The 15,120-nt window shown below is 44.2% G+C and overlaps 1 protein-coding gene across 3 annotated transcripts in view; it reads right to left on the bottom strand.

Annotated features, from left to right (window-relative positions):
* The window catches only part of SEPTIN9 (septin 9), a 143,159-nt gene that overhangs the window by 53,865 nt on the left and 74,174 nt on the right, over positions 1–15,120 (bottom strand). For all 3 annotated transcript variants that reach the window (XM_072111987.1, XM_072111989.1, XM_072111988.1), the window contains one exon: positions 11,090–11,701. In XM_072111987.1, coding sequence (XP_071968088.1) covers positions 11,090–11,701 — 612 coding nt within the window. The remainder of the gene's footprint in view (positions 1–11,089; positions 11,702–15,120) is intronic.

Raw genomic sequence — 15,120 nt, forward strand, 5'->3', positions numbered from 1 at the left:
ATCATCCATGGGCTTCCTTGACAGAGTTTAACTTTCTTGAGGCTCATTCACCCTTTATTGTGTTGTTCTGTTGGTTTACTTGTTGGACCATATGCCTATTTCTTTGCATTCTGTGTTTTTTTTCCAGATTTTGTTATCTCTGGACTGACTTTTTGTTGCTTCTAACTATTCTTTTATCTGACTACTCCATGTACCAGCATCTAAAGCCAGTTCCCCTCCTCCCCTTGCAGGATCAATCGGGGTCTGTTAGAAGTTTCCACATTGCCAGTTCACCAAAAGCCTTTACATCCAGTGATGATCCGGTTTTCACAGGCTTTTAGGATTTATGTAAAATCATTTGCGTACTAATAGTAATCATTATCATCTCTTTTTTGGTGTAATGGGTTTGCAGCTGTATCAAAAGCTGTATCAAAACTTTGACATCCGGCTTCCATTGTATGTTGTGGTGAATGAGTCATCGAGAGGTTCTGCAAAAACGACTTTATATTATAGAGGATGTCTAGGCTCATGTACAAACACCTTGAATGTACTAAATTCAGATTTCTTAAGGAGGATGATGATGGACCTGATGAGACTGATGCATTACACCTCACAATCTGTATTGGTTCTACAAGTTATAAGTTATCTATTGGTTATAAAAGTTTGGATTATAGGATGTCAGGATCGGACTGGACAACCGGAGAATCAGAGAATCCTCCGGTGGGCCAAGGCTCTAACACTGAATGATGGGCCCCAGCAGAATACAAACCCATTAGGATGGCCAGGCTAACTTCCTTCTTTCTTTTAAACTCACACGTACACTCAGCTGTATATTTTGGGAAGGAATAGGAGGGGGCCAAATTAGAAAAACAATCACATCGGGGAGGGGGAGGAGGGGGACCCAAACATAGATGACACAAGTGATTGAGTCTAAATGCATCGCGGTTCAGGAATGACTCCTCCTATTGTGTGTTCAAAATGCAAATCAAGTGCAACTTGTGTGCGCAGACTCTAAGAGGTCGTCCAGATTGAACTTACCTGTCTCTTCATTGTTCATCAGTGGCCTCCTTGGTGTCCACCACACAGTATACAACTAACTGGCCTCAACAGTAATACGCCATCAACTAGCCTCATTGATTGCCTGTCCACAAATTGTCGGTCATCTACTACTGGAATGAAGAGGTACCAGATGTTGGAGGCTCCTAGGCAGTGGCCTGTTCTGCCTTCCCTATGATCCTTTCCGTTTGCACATCCATCCATGTCTCTTTTTGTGAGATAAGTGCCCGCGTTGCGATACATTTAACATTGTAAGAAATATGAATGTTTTCTGGGTCCATTATACACATCTGCTTGTGTCACTGCAGATAGAAGTATTAATCTTGGTCATGAATGATGTAGTTCTGGTTCTTATTCGACTAAAGATAAGATAATCTGTGCCCGTGGAAAACTTCCCAAAAATATCTTTCGGGCCAAGATGTGATTCTGAGAACATTGCGGAATGATGAATTATCATATTTAATGTTGGATAGAAATCGTGGTCCAGGGCAGCTGTTGGCATTTCATTAGCCCTATCCGAAGCAGCTGTGCCGCCCCCTGCCCCGTCCCAGCTCTACCCCCTCATCATTGCCATCCAAACAGCTGCCGGGCTGCGTCCTGAGCTTAAGGTTCATCCCCCCAAATCCTAAACAAACGTCTGCAGGATCCGCGGGCCCCCACGAGACGCCAGAGATTAGATCCTTCCTGTCCCACTGCCTCTTACTAATGGATTGATTGGGACAAGTCCTGCTGCTGCCAGGGAGTGCCATGTCCTCCGACAGCTGGAGGGCCAGGAGGGGCGGCCGCACTTAACCCTTTCACCACATGTCACAAGTAAAAAGCAGCTCTGGTCTCATGTATGAACTTATTGTTATCCCATATAATATTAATTATCTTTATTAATATAGCGCCATCATATTCCGTAGCACTATACAAATCATATGAGGATGAGGGGGAGACACAAGAGCTTACAGTCTATGAGGATGAGGGGGTGACACAAGAGCTTACAGTCTATGAGGATGAGGAGGTTACACAAGAGCTTACAGTCTATGAGGATGAGTGGGTGACACAAGAGCTTACAGTCTATGAGGATGAGAGGGTGACACAAGAACTTACAGTCTATGAGGATGAGGGAGTGACACAAGAGCTTACAGTCTATGAGGATGAGGGGATGACACAAGAGCTTACAGTCTATGAGGATGAGGGGGTGACACAAGAGCTTACAGTCTATGAGGATGAGGGGATGACACAAGAGCTTACAGTCTATGAGGATGAGGAGGTTACACAAGAGCTTACAGTCTATGAGGATGAGTGGGTGACACAAGAGCTTACAGTCTATGAGGATGAGAGGGTGACACAAGAACTTACAGTCTATGAGGATGAGGGAGTGACACAAGAGCTTACAGTCTATGAGGATGAGGGGATGACACAAGAGCCTACAGTCTATGAGGATGAGGGGGTAACACAAGAGCTTACAGTCTATGAGGATGAGGGGGTGACACAAGAGCTTGCAGTCTATGAGGATGAGGGGGTGACACAAGAGCTTACAGTCTATGAGTATGAGGGGGTGACACAAGAGCTTACAGTCTATGAGGATGAGGGTGGACACAAGAGCTTACAGTCTATGAGGATGAGGGGTGACACAAGAGCTTACAGTCTATGAGGATGAGGGGTGACACAAGAGCTTACAGTCTATAAGGATGAGGGGGTGACACAAGAGCTTGCAGTCTATGAGGATGAGGGGGTGACACAAGAGCTTACAGTCTATGAGGATGAGGGGGTGACACAAGAGCTTACAGTCTATGAGGATGAGGGTGGACACAAGAGCTTACAGTCTATGAGGATGAGGGGTGACACAAGAGCTTACAGTCTATGAGGATGAGGGGTGACACAAGAGCTTACAGTCTATGAGGATGAGGGGTGACACAAGAGCTTACAGTCTATAAGGATGAGGGGGAGACACAAGAGCTTACAGTCTATGAGGGTGAGGGGGTGACACAAGAGCTTACAGTCTATGAGGATGAGGGTGGACACAAGAGCTTACAGTCTATGAGGATGAGAGTGGACACGAGCTTACAGTCTATGAGGATGAGGGGTGACACAAGAGCTTACAGTCTATAAGGATGAGGGGGAGACACAAGAACTTACAGTCTATGAGGATGGGGGGGCACAAGAGCTTACAGTCTATGAGGATGAGGGGGAGACACAAGAGCTTACAGTCTATGAGGATGAGGGGGAGACACAAGAGCTTACAGTCTATGAGGATGAGGGGGTGACACAGGAGCTTACAGTCTATGAGGATGTGGGGGTGACACAAGAGCTTACAGTCTGAGGATGAGGGGGTGACACAAGAGCTTACAGTCTATGAGGATGAGGGGGAGACACAAGAGCTTACAGTTTATGAGGATGAGGGGGAGACACAAGAGCTTACAGTCTATGAGGATGAGGGGGAGACACAAAAGCTTACAGTCTATGAGGATGAAGGGGTGACACAAGAGCTTACAGTCTATGAGGATGAGAGGTGACACAAGAGCTTACAGTCTATGAGGGTGAAGGGGTGATGTATAAAGATGAATGATATCCCCTATACACAGCCTAGGGCAGTGATGGCAAACCTTTTAGAGACGGAGTGCCCAAACTACAACAAAGACCCGCTTATTTATCGCAAAGTGCCAACACAGGAATTTAATTTGTGATTTATACTCCCTTCTCTGTCACAGCTTTCATTGATACCTGCCCCTGAGGACACCAATAAAGCAGAAAATAGTCCCAGGTACAGCTGTCACTTTAAAATACCTCTGTGCACAGCAAGTCCTGGGCTGTCTGGGACTGCAGGAATATACCTGGAGTCATCTCTGGTGATGGCCTGAGTGCCCACAGAAAGGGCTCTGAGTGCCACCTCTGGCACCAGTGCCATAGGTTCGCCATCACTGGCCTAGGGGATATCAATCTGATCTGTGAGGGTCCGGCTGCTGGGAACCCCACCAATCACAGGAACTCACTGTTATCACCATTTAGATCAGATTGTGGACAGAGGATAAAGATCTACAATTTGGTACAACCCCTATAATGGAGATTAGCTGAGTTGTAATGCCATATACACCAAGTGAAAAGGTTTGGAGCTATTTTTGGAGGAATGCAGCCATTTTTCCCTAGTCTTGGAGAACCCCTTTAAATAGAAATAACAATGTATGCCCCTTATAAATAAAGTCAATTCACAAAGCCATTGATTTCTATGGGTGTTTTCACGTTGGCTTGTATTTTCATTAATCCGTTGTCCATGGAAAAAATGATAGAACATGTCCTATTTCCACTGATGCAGATCACTGAAGTCTATGGGTCTGCAATAAAAAAGCAGGTGCAACATCTGAGGCTGAAAAACCAGGTGTGATGTGTGCAAAGCAAGTTAAACCTTAAAACCCTAAAGTTTTTTTTGCAGACACGGAAGAAAAACGGAGACAGAACCAACGGATGTGCAGATGAAGCTGAGCACCAACGCCAATGTGAAGGAGCCCTAAAAGTCAGTTTTCAATGTAAGAATATATATAGAAAAAACCCATTGTAAAATATAATAGAAGAACGTGACAAAACATAAAGCACATAAAACTTTCCATATTGTGGTTACAGCGTCCTGTAATACGCAGGAAGCCCACATTCTCTTAAACACATCTCCATCAAAAACCACACTACTACCTAAGGTGTCTTTAAAGAGAAACGGTCAACCGTCCTAACAGTGGTCACCGCTCCTACAACGGTCACTCCTCCAAACACCGGTCACCCCCTCCAAACACCGGTCACCCCTTGCTAACACCAGTCACCCCTCCAAACACCAGTCACCCCTCCAAACACCAGTCACCCCTCCTGACTGCGGTCACCCCTCCTAACACTGGTCACCCCTTCCTAACACCGGTCACCCCTCCTAATACCGGTCACCCCTTCCTAACACCGGTCACCCCTCCTAACACCAGTCACCCCTTCCTAACACCGGTCACCTCTCCTAACACCAGTCACCCCTCCTAACACCAGTCACCCCCTGCTAACACGGGTCACCCCTCCTAACACCAGTCACCCCTCCTGACTGCGGTCACCCCTCCTAACACTGGTCACCCCTTCCTAACACCGGTCACCCCTTCCTAACACCGGTCACCCCTTCCTAACACCGGTCACCCCTCCTAACACTGCTCACCAGTCACCCCTCCTGACTGCGGTCACCCCTCCTAACACTGGTCACCCCTCCTAACACCGGTCACCCCTTCTAACACCAGTCACCCCTTCCTAAAACCGGTCACCCCTTCCTAACACCGGTCCCCCTCCTAAAACCGGTCACCCCTCCAAACACCGGTCACCTCTCCTAACACCGGTCACCCCCTGCTAACACCGCTCACCCCTCCCAACACCGGGTCACCCCTCCTAACACCGGTCACCCCTCCTAACACCGCTCACCCCTCCTAACACTGGTCACCCCTCCTAACACCGGTCACCCCTCCTTACAGCGGTCACCCCTCCTAACCCCGGTCACCCCTCCTAACACCGCTCACCCCTCCTAACACTGGTCACCCCTCCTTACAGCGGTCACCCCTCCTAACACCGGTCACCCCTCCTAACACCGCTCACCCCTCCTAACACTGGTCACCCCTCCTAACACCGGTCACCCCTCCTTACAGCGGTCACCCCTCCTAACCCCGGTCACCCCTCCTAACACCGGTCACCCCTCCTAACACCGCTCACCCCTCCTAACACTGGTCACCCCTCCTTACAGCGGTCACCCCTCCTAACACCGGTCACCCCTCCTAACACCGCTCACCCCTCCTAACACTGGTCACCCCTTCCTAACACTGGTCACCCCTCCTAACACCGGTCACCCCTCCTAACACTGGTCACCCCTTCCTAACACTGGTCACCCTCCCTGTATAAAGTGTAAAAAAATTAAATATTATAAAAGTTCTACAACATCTTTTCACATATCACTGGTTTGCAGTGGATCCTCTGTTATTCCTCCTGGAAATCTAAGAACAAGTTGACAGCTGGTCGTTACCTTGGGACTTGTTCCTTGTTTGTAAAATGTCAAAATGTGCAGGGAAACACCCCCCAAACTAGTAACACCCAGTTGACAATTTATTTTCCAGTGAGAATAACAGAGAAACAGCACAGTGCAAACTTATTATATTCACAAATATCTATATACTGATAGGTCATAGAGAACACAATGATTTACTAGGTATCCTGTCATAATTTATATCTCTGTATATATTTACCTATTAGTTTTACATTACAGCTTTGGTCCTCCCTAAGGGGGTTTTCCATCTATACATAATAATGACCTCTCAATGGTTAGACACCCCTGTTAAACATCTGATAGCAGTGCTTTTCAGGATCATCCTCTATACACTGGATGGACCTGGAAACTTTACTTGATCTTCAGTTCTATAGCACCTAGTTTTGGTGTCATATTAGAGATAAGAATCCTTCTTTCAACTGACTGTATCGTCATTTCTGTACCACAGAGCCACAAACCTGACGTGAAAGATGAGATTCTTATCTTTAATATGACACCAGCATGTTTCTAGGTGCTACAGCACTGAAACTACGGGCGTCTGATGTGATGCTCCCCCGGCAGCTTCTATACTTGACTAATTTTAGTTAAAATATGACTCTTCTCTGCTCATTTCCACACGATTTTGCAGGAGATTTTTGATAGGTTAACGGGTGAGATTTCACATAAAAGAGGGAATTCTAGAAGGTACCTTTGATCCCCTACTTGGGGGAGGGGGTCGCTAGTATAATGGGGTAATATCTAGTGAAAGTGTCCCATTAATAGAGCGGTAATAGGGTCTCTGACAGCATCTTATTAGCCTGTTTGACAAAATTAGTTAAATTACTGGTTGTGAATATGGTTGTAAGTGGAGCGTAATGAGAGGTCGGGCTTCGCACATGTCAAAGTGCAACCAAAGCAAGAAGCAGCTGGTGAGATAGAAAAACACCAGACGGAGACATTTTTTCCAATATCTAATATTCCCACTACTGATCCTTATCTGACGCTGATGGAAGTTACCATTACTCACTATGTTTCCACTCCACTAAAATCTGCCAAATATTACAATAATAAATGATGACCAGATACGTCCCGGCCGTAATTGGACAGGAAAGGGTTCAGATTGTAGAATAAAACCAGTTTCCAATCTCCTCCCACAACCGCACAATTCCCAGATCCCCGGGTATGCTCCATGACTCACGAGGTCAGATGTCCCTGCGCACCCCCTCCCCCTTTTTAGTCCCATTTTGCAATCAAAACTTTTTCCGAACTCTTAAAAAACTTTTACTGTTTAGTAAGAAATCAATTGGAGCACCTTAAATGTACTGTATGTAATAAGGAATCAGATGCTGACAGCCCCAAAATCATAATAATATATGCTTAAAGGGCTTTTCCATCAGAGTCATCAGCAGATCATATTGGGTGAATAGGGGAAGAGTCATCAGCAGATCATAGGGGTCTAAATCCCCCCAAACCAACTGATTATAGGGTCTGCAATGTATGAGAACAAATATGAAATGTATCAGCAGTGTAGCACCATACACTGTGTAGTGGCTGTGTCTGGTTACTACAACTCAATCTCATTAAAGTCAGTAGGCTGCAGTAACCAGGTACAACCACTACACAGAATATGGTGCTATACTGTAAAAGTGCAATAATTTTGTAGCCTTTTCTGAATGTTAAAGTCTACGAAAAACTTGCATTTATATATTTCAGTACAATTTCAATAATGTAGAACTTCTATAATTAAACACATTAGCATAAAATGTAATTTCTGGAGCAACTTTTTCTGGGTGGGTGTGTCCCTCTGCTACTTCTCCTTGAGAAAATTGACAATTGGGTGTTACCCGTAGAGTGAGTGTGTCCATCTGCTACTTCTCCCAGAGAAAATTGTCAATTGGGTGTTACCAGTAGAGTGGGTGTGTCCATCTGCTACTTCTCCCAGAGAAAATTGTCAATTGGGTGTTACCAGTAGAGTGGGTGTGTCCATCTGCTACTTCTCCCAGAGAAAATTTACAATTGGGTGTTATCAGTAGAGTGGGTGTGTCCTTCTGCTACTTCTCCCAGAGAAAATTGACAATTGGGTCTTACCAGTTAAGTGGGTATACCGCTGTACTGTCCTGATTGGACAATAACATACTGTTTACTGACATACCCCAACTGGTAACACCTCGTTGCCAAACAATAAAACAGTAATATCAGGAGAGATGACTTTACTTCTTTAAATATTTCAAAAATAATAAGGGTCCCAATTTGGCAAATCAGTGGCCTCTTCAGATCACAGGAAGTCACTTGTGACATAAGAGGACGTAAATACCTGAGATCTAATGAGGCCAATGATTGGCTGAAGCAGCACCCATTACCCAGACACTTCTGGTTTGGTGAAGATGCTAAAGACCAGACACTAGAGCATACACTCCAATGTGCACTCACTCCTCTACAGCGTCCTGTGAGCCACCTGTGAGGTGATCTCCTTGCCTATCACAGGGGCAGCCATGAGAAGTTGTGTGCAGCTCTGTCTGGATGGAGGAGACTGCGCTGCTTCAGTTTATGGTTTGATAAGCAGAGGAAGGAGTAGCAGCATAAACGATGGCGGGAAGGAGAACATCCAAAAACTGGAGAACAGATCAAACCAGATCAGTGCAACGTCTGCTCCCTGCACACAGCTTCTCATAGCAGCCCCTGGTGACATGGCAGTGACAGGCAAGGAGATCACAGCACAGATGCCTCACAGGACGCTGTGGAGTAGTGAGTGCTCACTGGAGTGTATGGTCACATGCCCCTCCATCTCCTGCTATCTTATGGACAGGGGCAGCAGTGCCCAGAGCAGGAAGGTGTTTCTAAAGCTGTGGATTCATGAAAATAGTTGAGAACTTTATCTAAATATGTACTGATAAGTTGCTTAATATCATGTCCCCAAAATATAAATATAGGGCGGCACGGTGGCTATAGGGCAGTACGGTGGCTGAGTGGGTAGCACTTCTGTCTTGCAGCGCTGGAGTCCTGGGTTCGAATCGCACCCAGGTCAACATCTGCAAAGAGTTTGTAAGTTTTCTCCATGTTTGCGTGAGTTTCCTCCGGGTCCTCCGGTTTCCTCCCACACTCCAATAACATACTGTTAGGTTGTTTAGATTGTGAGCCCCATGGGGACAGGGTCCAATTTGTCATGCTTTGTGCAGCGCTGTGTAATCTGTGTGCGCTATATAAATAAAGAATTATTATTATTATTAAAATAAAAATTTCCATAGAGTCGCTTTGAGGGAAACCGACATATCAGGATCACGTATCACTGACCCTCTATAAACCGCTTGTCTCAGAAAGAATTTTAGGGAAGACTCAATATAGGGCATCATATATATCGACTTACCCGGCCCAATGTAGCATCATATTTAGTTTATGTGTAGGGCGACTTTAACTAACACCAAATAAGTATTGGTAAGAGAAAAGTAAAAAAACACTATATCAGTGCCCCATCTCTCTGGCGTCATACGGGTAAACTGAGCTCTATATATTACTGAAAACCAGTCACGGTCATGTGACAAGTCAATTGAACAATGAGACCATTTTGGGAATCCGGACGCAGGGCATTCTTTGTAGGTTATTCATTAATCATATGATGCAATATGTGTAAAGAGCTACTAAATATACAAGATAGAGACGCTACTATGAAAGAGCAAAATAAGATCAAGAAAAGTGAACCCTTCTGCATCTTATATGGAAAATATCATTCTGCGTTTTGGGTCGGAGACAGGAGTCTCCTTTTATGTCCCCGGATCAATGCAAACATTTAATAAAGAAACAAAACATCCATAATAACCAGTGATAAGGTCACGGGATGGGAGATGTCGTAAAGTCAGGACGAGTCAATGATAGTAAATGGGAGAGTTAAACTTCTATCAGACTGGCGCCACAAGAGAACCAACACCAAGAACCTGGGGTCAAACTTTACATCCTAAAATCATCATAATTCAAACTGTACAGAAGCTTTTATGGATAATGTAATAATATCTAGTTCTCTGCAGGCTTCTCTCACAACTACAGTGGGTTTCAGTACCCAGCGCCGATGCTGATGTCACGTTTATCTTGCATATTACTACCGAAAAAATCTGTGGCCTGAATGAAGGCAACAAGATCACTGATGTCAGGGACTGACCTTTTGGTCAAGCGCAGAATGAATGTAATACCACCCATTACAGTCCAATAGTCAGGGAGCTGCCACTGGAGTTGTGTAGGCTCCTTCCAAAAAGAAAGTATGCCCCCTGCACACCTCGAATGGACCTTTAAAGGAAATCTACCACTAAACTAAAATTAAGCTACAGATACTCACCTATAGTCCTCTTCTCCTCAATGGTCTACTTTTCTTCTGGTTCCAGTGATCCCCACATATCAAGATTAAAGAAGACCAGGGCGAAGATCGAGGAGAAGAGGACTATAGGTGAGTATCTGTAGTCTAATTTTACTTTAGTTCAGTGGTAGATTTCCTTTGAAAGAACACTCCAGTCATTAATTGAATTATACCTGAAGGGAGGAGCAGGACTCCAAGTTCTAGCGAGGTTCTAGGAGCCCTGCTCCTCCCTTTAGGCCTGCACCATGTATTATTCAATTAGATTGACTGGAGTGTTCCTTAACCAAGGTGTTTATGCACAATTTGTGATGCCTCTGAAGTTCTATTAGATTGAAGGAGAATGGAGACTTTATGGTGGGATCATCAAGAACAAGGGGTCCATATACTGTTCCTACATGGAGACCATTTACTGTCTTTGTTTGTCCCTAAACCAAAGCATTATACAACATCCATGACCATGTGAGGTGAAGTGTAGATGAAGGCAATGGGCTACAATAGCATTATTTCAATGTCCTATGGGATATCATATATCCAAATCCTGGGTAACTCATCTCAACAACTACACCTACAACTCTACAAAGCTCTTTCCAAAGTCTTCTGAAGGGTCCGGGACCTACTTTCATATAGTTCTGAGTCAGTTGGACACTATTAACCTCAATTAAAACAAAAACTTTGGGATTGAAGAAGACATTGATTACCTTCAGGGGTTCTCGGTTGAATCTCTATCTGGACAGGCTGTGGTTTAGGTTCTTGTTGATGGTGAAGCATAGTGGATGTTGGGATGGAGTTTTCCACCGGCTTGACTGGGGGTACTTCTGGAGATTTTGGCATCTGGATCTCAATTCTTTTTGCATTGGATTCCTCTACTTTTCTTTGGTTCAATTCTGGTATTTTAGAACTTGGGGACTCTCCACGGAGATCATGAGGCCTTCCCAAAGAGATCTCTGCTCTTCTTGGGGTGGGTTCTGGTGGTTTATGCCCAGAAAGTTCCGCCCTCTTCAAACCAAACCTTGACATTGCTGGGGCAGAATTTTCCACCTGCTTAGAGGAGATGTCAATGGAAATCTCTGTTCGTCTTGACATTGGCTCTGGGTGCCGGGATCCAGACAACTCAATGCGTCTCAGCGACGATTTCGGGGACCTTTGACCACCAATATCTGCATGTCTCAAGTGTGGCTCATTCCTAGTGCTTGCGTCCTGGAATTTCTGTGCAACTGCACCTCTCAGCAGTGGGTTTGGGGTCCGGCGTGGTTGGACAGAGGGGTTCGGAGACTGGTCGACCTCCTCGACCTCAAAAGACCTCTTCAGTGCTAAAAATAATAAAAGAATTGACATTCAATTTTATATTCAATTTTCATTAATAAACAACATATGGTCATATGCAAACATAGAAAGTGACTCATAATTAGTAACAGAAGAATCCTGCTGCTGGATACATAGGCAAGATTCACGCCAACTTCACCATTAGCCCAGCTCTCAGATTAATAACTCATCTCCATCCATTTATTTATCCGTAACACCATCCACTTTGGCTCAAATACTTTGTACTTCCACAAATTCACTTGTTTTATAGAATAATCCTTCCCAGCTGGGCTAGAGGTCCATATACACCCAATATGGAATGACAGTCTATAAAATACAGCTAGTTTACTCTTTCGTTCCAATGACTGCACTGATGTCTTCACCCCTGTGCCAGCCATTGTTCTAGATGTCTGTCCACCATAAAATTAAACATCATTCTCATCCAGAGAACTTTACATTAGGGAATGTTCCTTTAACTTCCATCAACACATATTTCTTTATGGATTGCAAGAGCTATAGAGTACAGAGGGAATATTCTCAGTGATGCCACAGTACAGAGATAATACACACAGTGATGCCACAGTACAGGGATAATACACAGGGTGATGTCACTTTACAGGGATAATACACACAGTGATGTCACTTTACAGGGATAATACACACAGTGATGTAACAGTACAGGCATAATATACACAGTGATGTCACAGTACAGGATAATACACACAGTGATCTCACAGCACAGGCATAATACACACAGTGATGTCACAGTACAGGGATAATACACACAGTGATGTCACAGTACAGGGATAATACACACAATGATGTCACAGTACATGGATAATACATATAGTGATGTAACAGTACAGGGATAATACACACACTGATGTCACAGTACAAGGATAATACACACAATGATGTCACAGTACAGGAATAATACACTCAGTGATGTCACAGTACAGGGATAATACACACAGTGATGTCACAGTACAGGGATAATGCACACAGTGATGTCACAGTACAGGGATAATACATAGTGTGATGTAACAGTACAGGGATAATACACACAGTGATGTCACAGTACAGGGACAATACACTCAGCGATGTCACAGCACAGGGATAATACACACAGTGATGTCACTGTACAGGGATAGTACACATAGTGATGTCACAGTGCAGTGATAATACACAGAGTAATGTCACAGTACAGGGATAATACACACAGTGATGCCACAGTACAGGAATAATACACACAGTGATGTCACTTTACAGGGGTAGTACACATAGTGATGTCACAGTGTAGGGATTATGCACACAGTCATGTCACAATGCAGGGATAATACACACAGTGATGTCACTGTACAGGGGTAGTACACATAGTGATGTCACAGTACAGGGATTATGAACACAGTGATGTCACAGTACAGAGATAATACACACAGTGATGTCACAGTACAAAGATAATACACATAGTGATGTCACAGTATAGGGATTATGCACACAGTGATGTCACAGTACAGGGATAATACACACAGTGATGTCACAGTACAGAGATAATACACACAGTGATGTCACAGTACAGGGATAATACACACAGTGATGTCACTGTACAGGGATAATACGCACAGTGATGTCACAGTACAAGGCTAATACACACAGTGATGTCACAGTACAGGGATAATACACACGGTGATGTCACAGTACAGGGATAATGCACACAGTGATGTCACAGTACAAAGGACGCTAGTTCACCCTTAATGTCCATGACTGTTGGGAGTATGGAGAGGTCACAGTTTTCTGGTGAGTAACAGGCTGATGACCGCTGCCATAAGAAATATTTATGATGAACTGAGTGGTGAGTTAAGGCCATAATATGTAGAATTTCTGTTGGGGGAACTCCACTAAGTTCAAAATACAGCTTTGGGAAACCTCGTAGGAGAGCAGCAGATCTGTTTTTTTCTCAGGCCTAAGTAATTACAAGAAGATTGGATAGTGACGTCAAGCTCCTGTCTAGTGCCAAATGACCCTTATTAATAGAGAAGGAAGATCCCACGGGCCTGGACCAAGCGTGAATCATAGACCATTGCTTCAAGGAATTTCCCCACTGGGACAATATTTTCTTAATATGCACTTTATATAAATTACTATTATACACATACAGCCCCTGGGCATGAGCAGGTCCTTTGCTGGGGGGACTAAGGTGATCACTGGCGAACTCTTACCTAAAAAGTGTTGTCCACTTTCCCCACCTCGCCAGATCTAGTTGGAATTTGTTCCGAGCGATCAGTTGCATCAGTTTTGGCACCCAATATTCTATTTAGACTCCCTACTGTCAGGTGGGTGGAACAGGCTCCACCCATTTGACATTAAAGTGCCTAATTTGCATATTAGATGGCAAATTAGTTGCACTTATTCCTCAGGAATGTTGTGGGCTAGAGAAAAAATTCCAGATGTGTCTGAATCTGTGACATGACAACATTTTTAGGATGCATAGAATTGATAGGTCCTCGTTCTTCTCCAGGGGCATTACTAAAGGGGCAGCAGTCATAGCAGCTGCTACAGGGCCCACAATGTCAGAAGGCCCCAAAATCTAGGTTATCGGGTGTGAATATGCCATATATGTGTTTGTATTGTATTTGTATATTTGTGTATAGGCTTTATATGGTATTGTATGTATGTGTGCATATATTATGTGTGTGTGCTGTATGTATGTATATATGCTGTGATTGTAACTCACATGTGTGACAATACAAATATACATACTTTTTAATGGGGAAGGGGGGCCCCATTCAGAATTCTGCTATGGGACCCCGCATCTCTTAGTTACGTTGTTTGTTCATGTCCTCTCGAAAACTGTATTTCTAGATGGACCTGCTTAGTTTACCTCCAGTGTTTCTCCGCCAGGGCTATGAAAAACAGCAGGGCACAATCCACACACAATTCCATGTCTCTTAATTACAGAAGGATTATGGATCCGAGGAAACTTGACTTAACTACTCTGCTCCCGGTAGGTCTGAAGCTCCTACAAGAATGAACATTTTCATATCGATTCTCTTCTGCTGACAAAGACGAACCACATCCTACGCCCAGATGTAACACTCAGCTCTGTACTCCTATTCATTCAACAGCGCAGCCAGGAAACGGTTAAAGAAAAATCCAACATCAGCAAATCTACTTCCAGGACAAAAAAAAAAAAAAGAGGGACACAAGGCCAAATGCAATAAAAAAAAAATCTGGTTTGTTATAGATTGAGCAGATTTTTGGGGCAGAACGGTGAGTTGGTGGAAAAATGATTATGGAATGTGGAGGACAGAAGTTTGGGTCGGGTCATGAAATATATATGAGATCCATGTGCGGCACAGGAATTAGGGGAGGCTGCCAAACAATGCAAGTATTGTATGGGATCTATGGGAAAGAAGCAACAGGACCA

This window comes from Engystomops pustulosus, chromosome 6 (genome assembly GCF_040894005.1).
Source record: "Engystomops pustulosus chromosome 6, aEngPut4.maternal, whole genome shotgun sequence".
NCBI classification, from domain to species: Eukaryota; Metazoa; Chordata; class Amphibia; order Anura; family Leptodactylidae; genus Engystomops; species Engystomops pustulosus.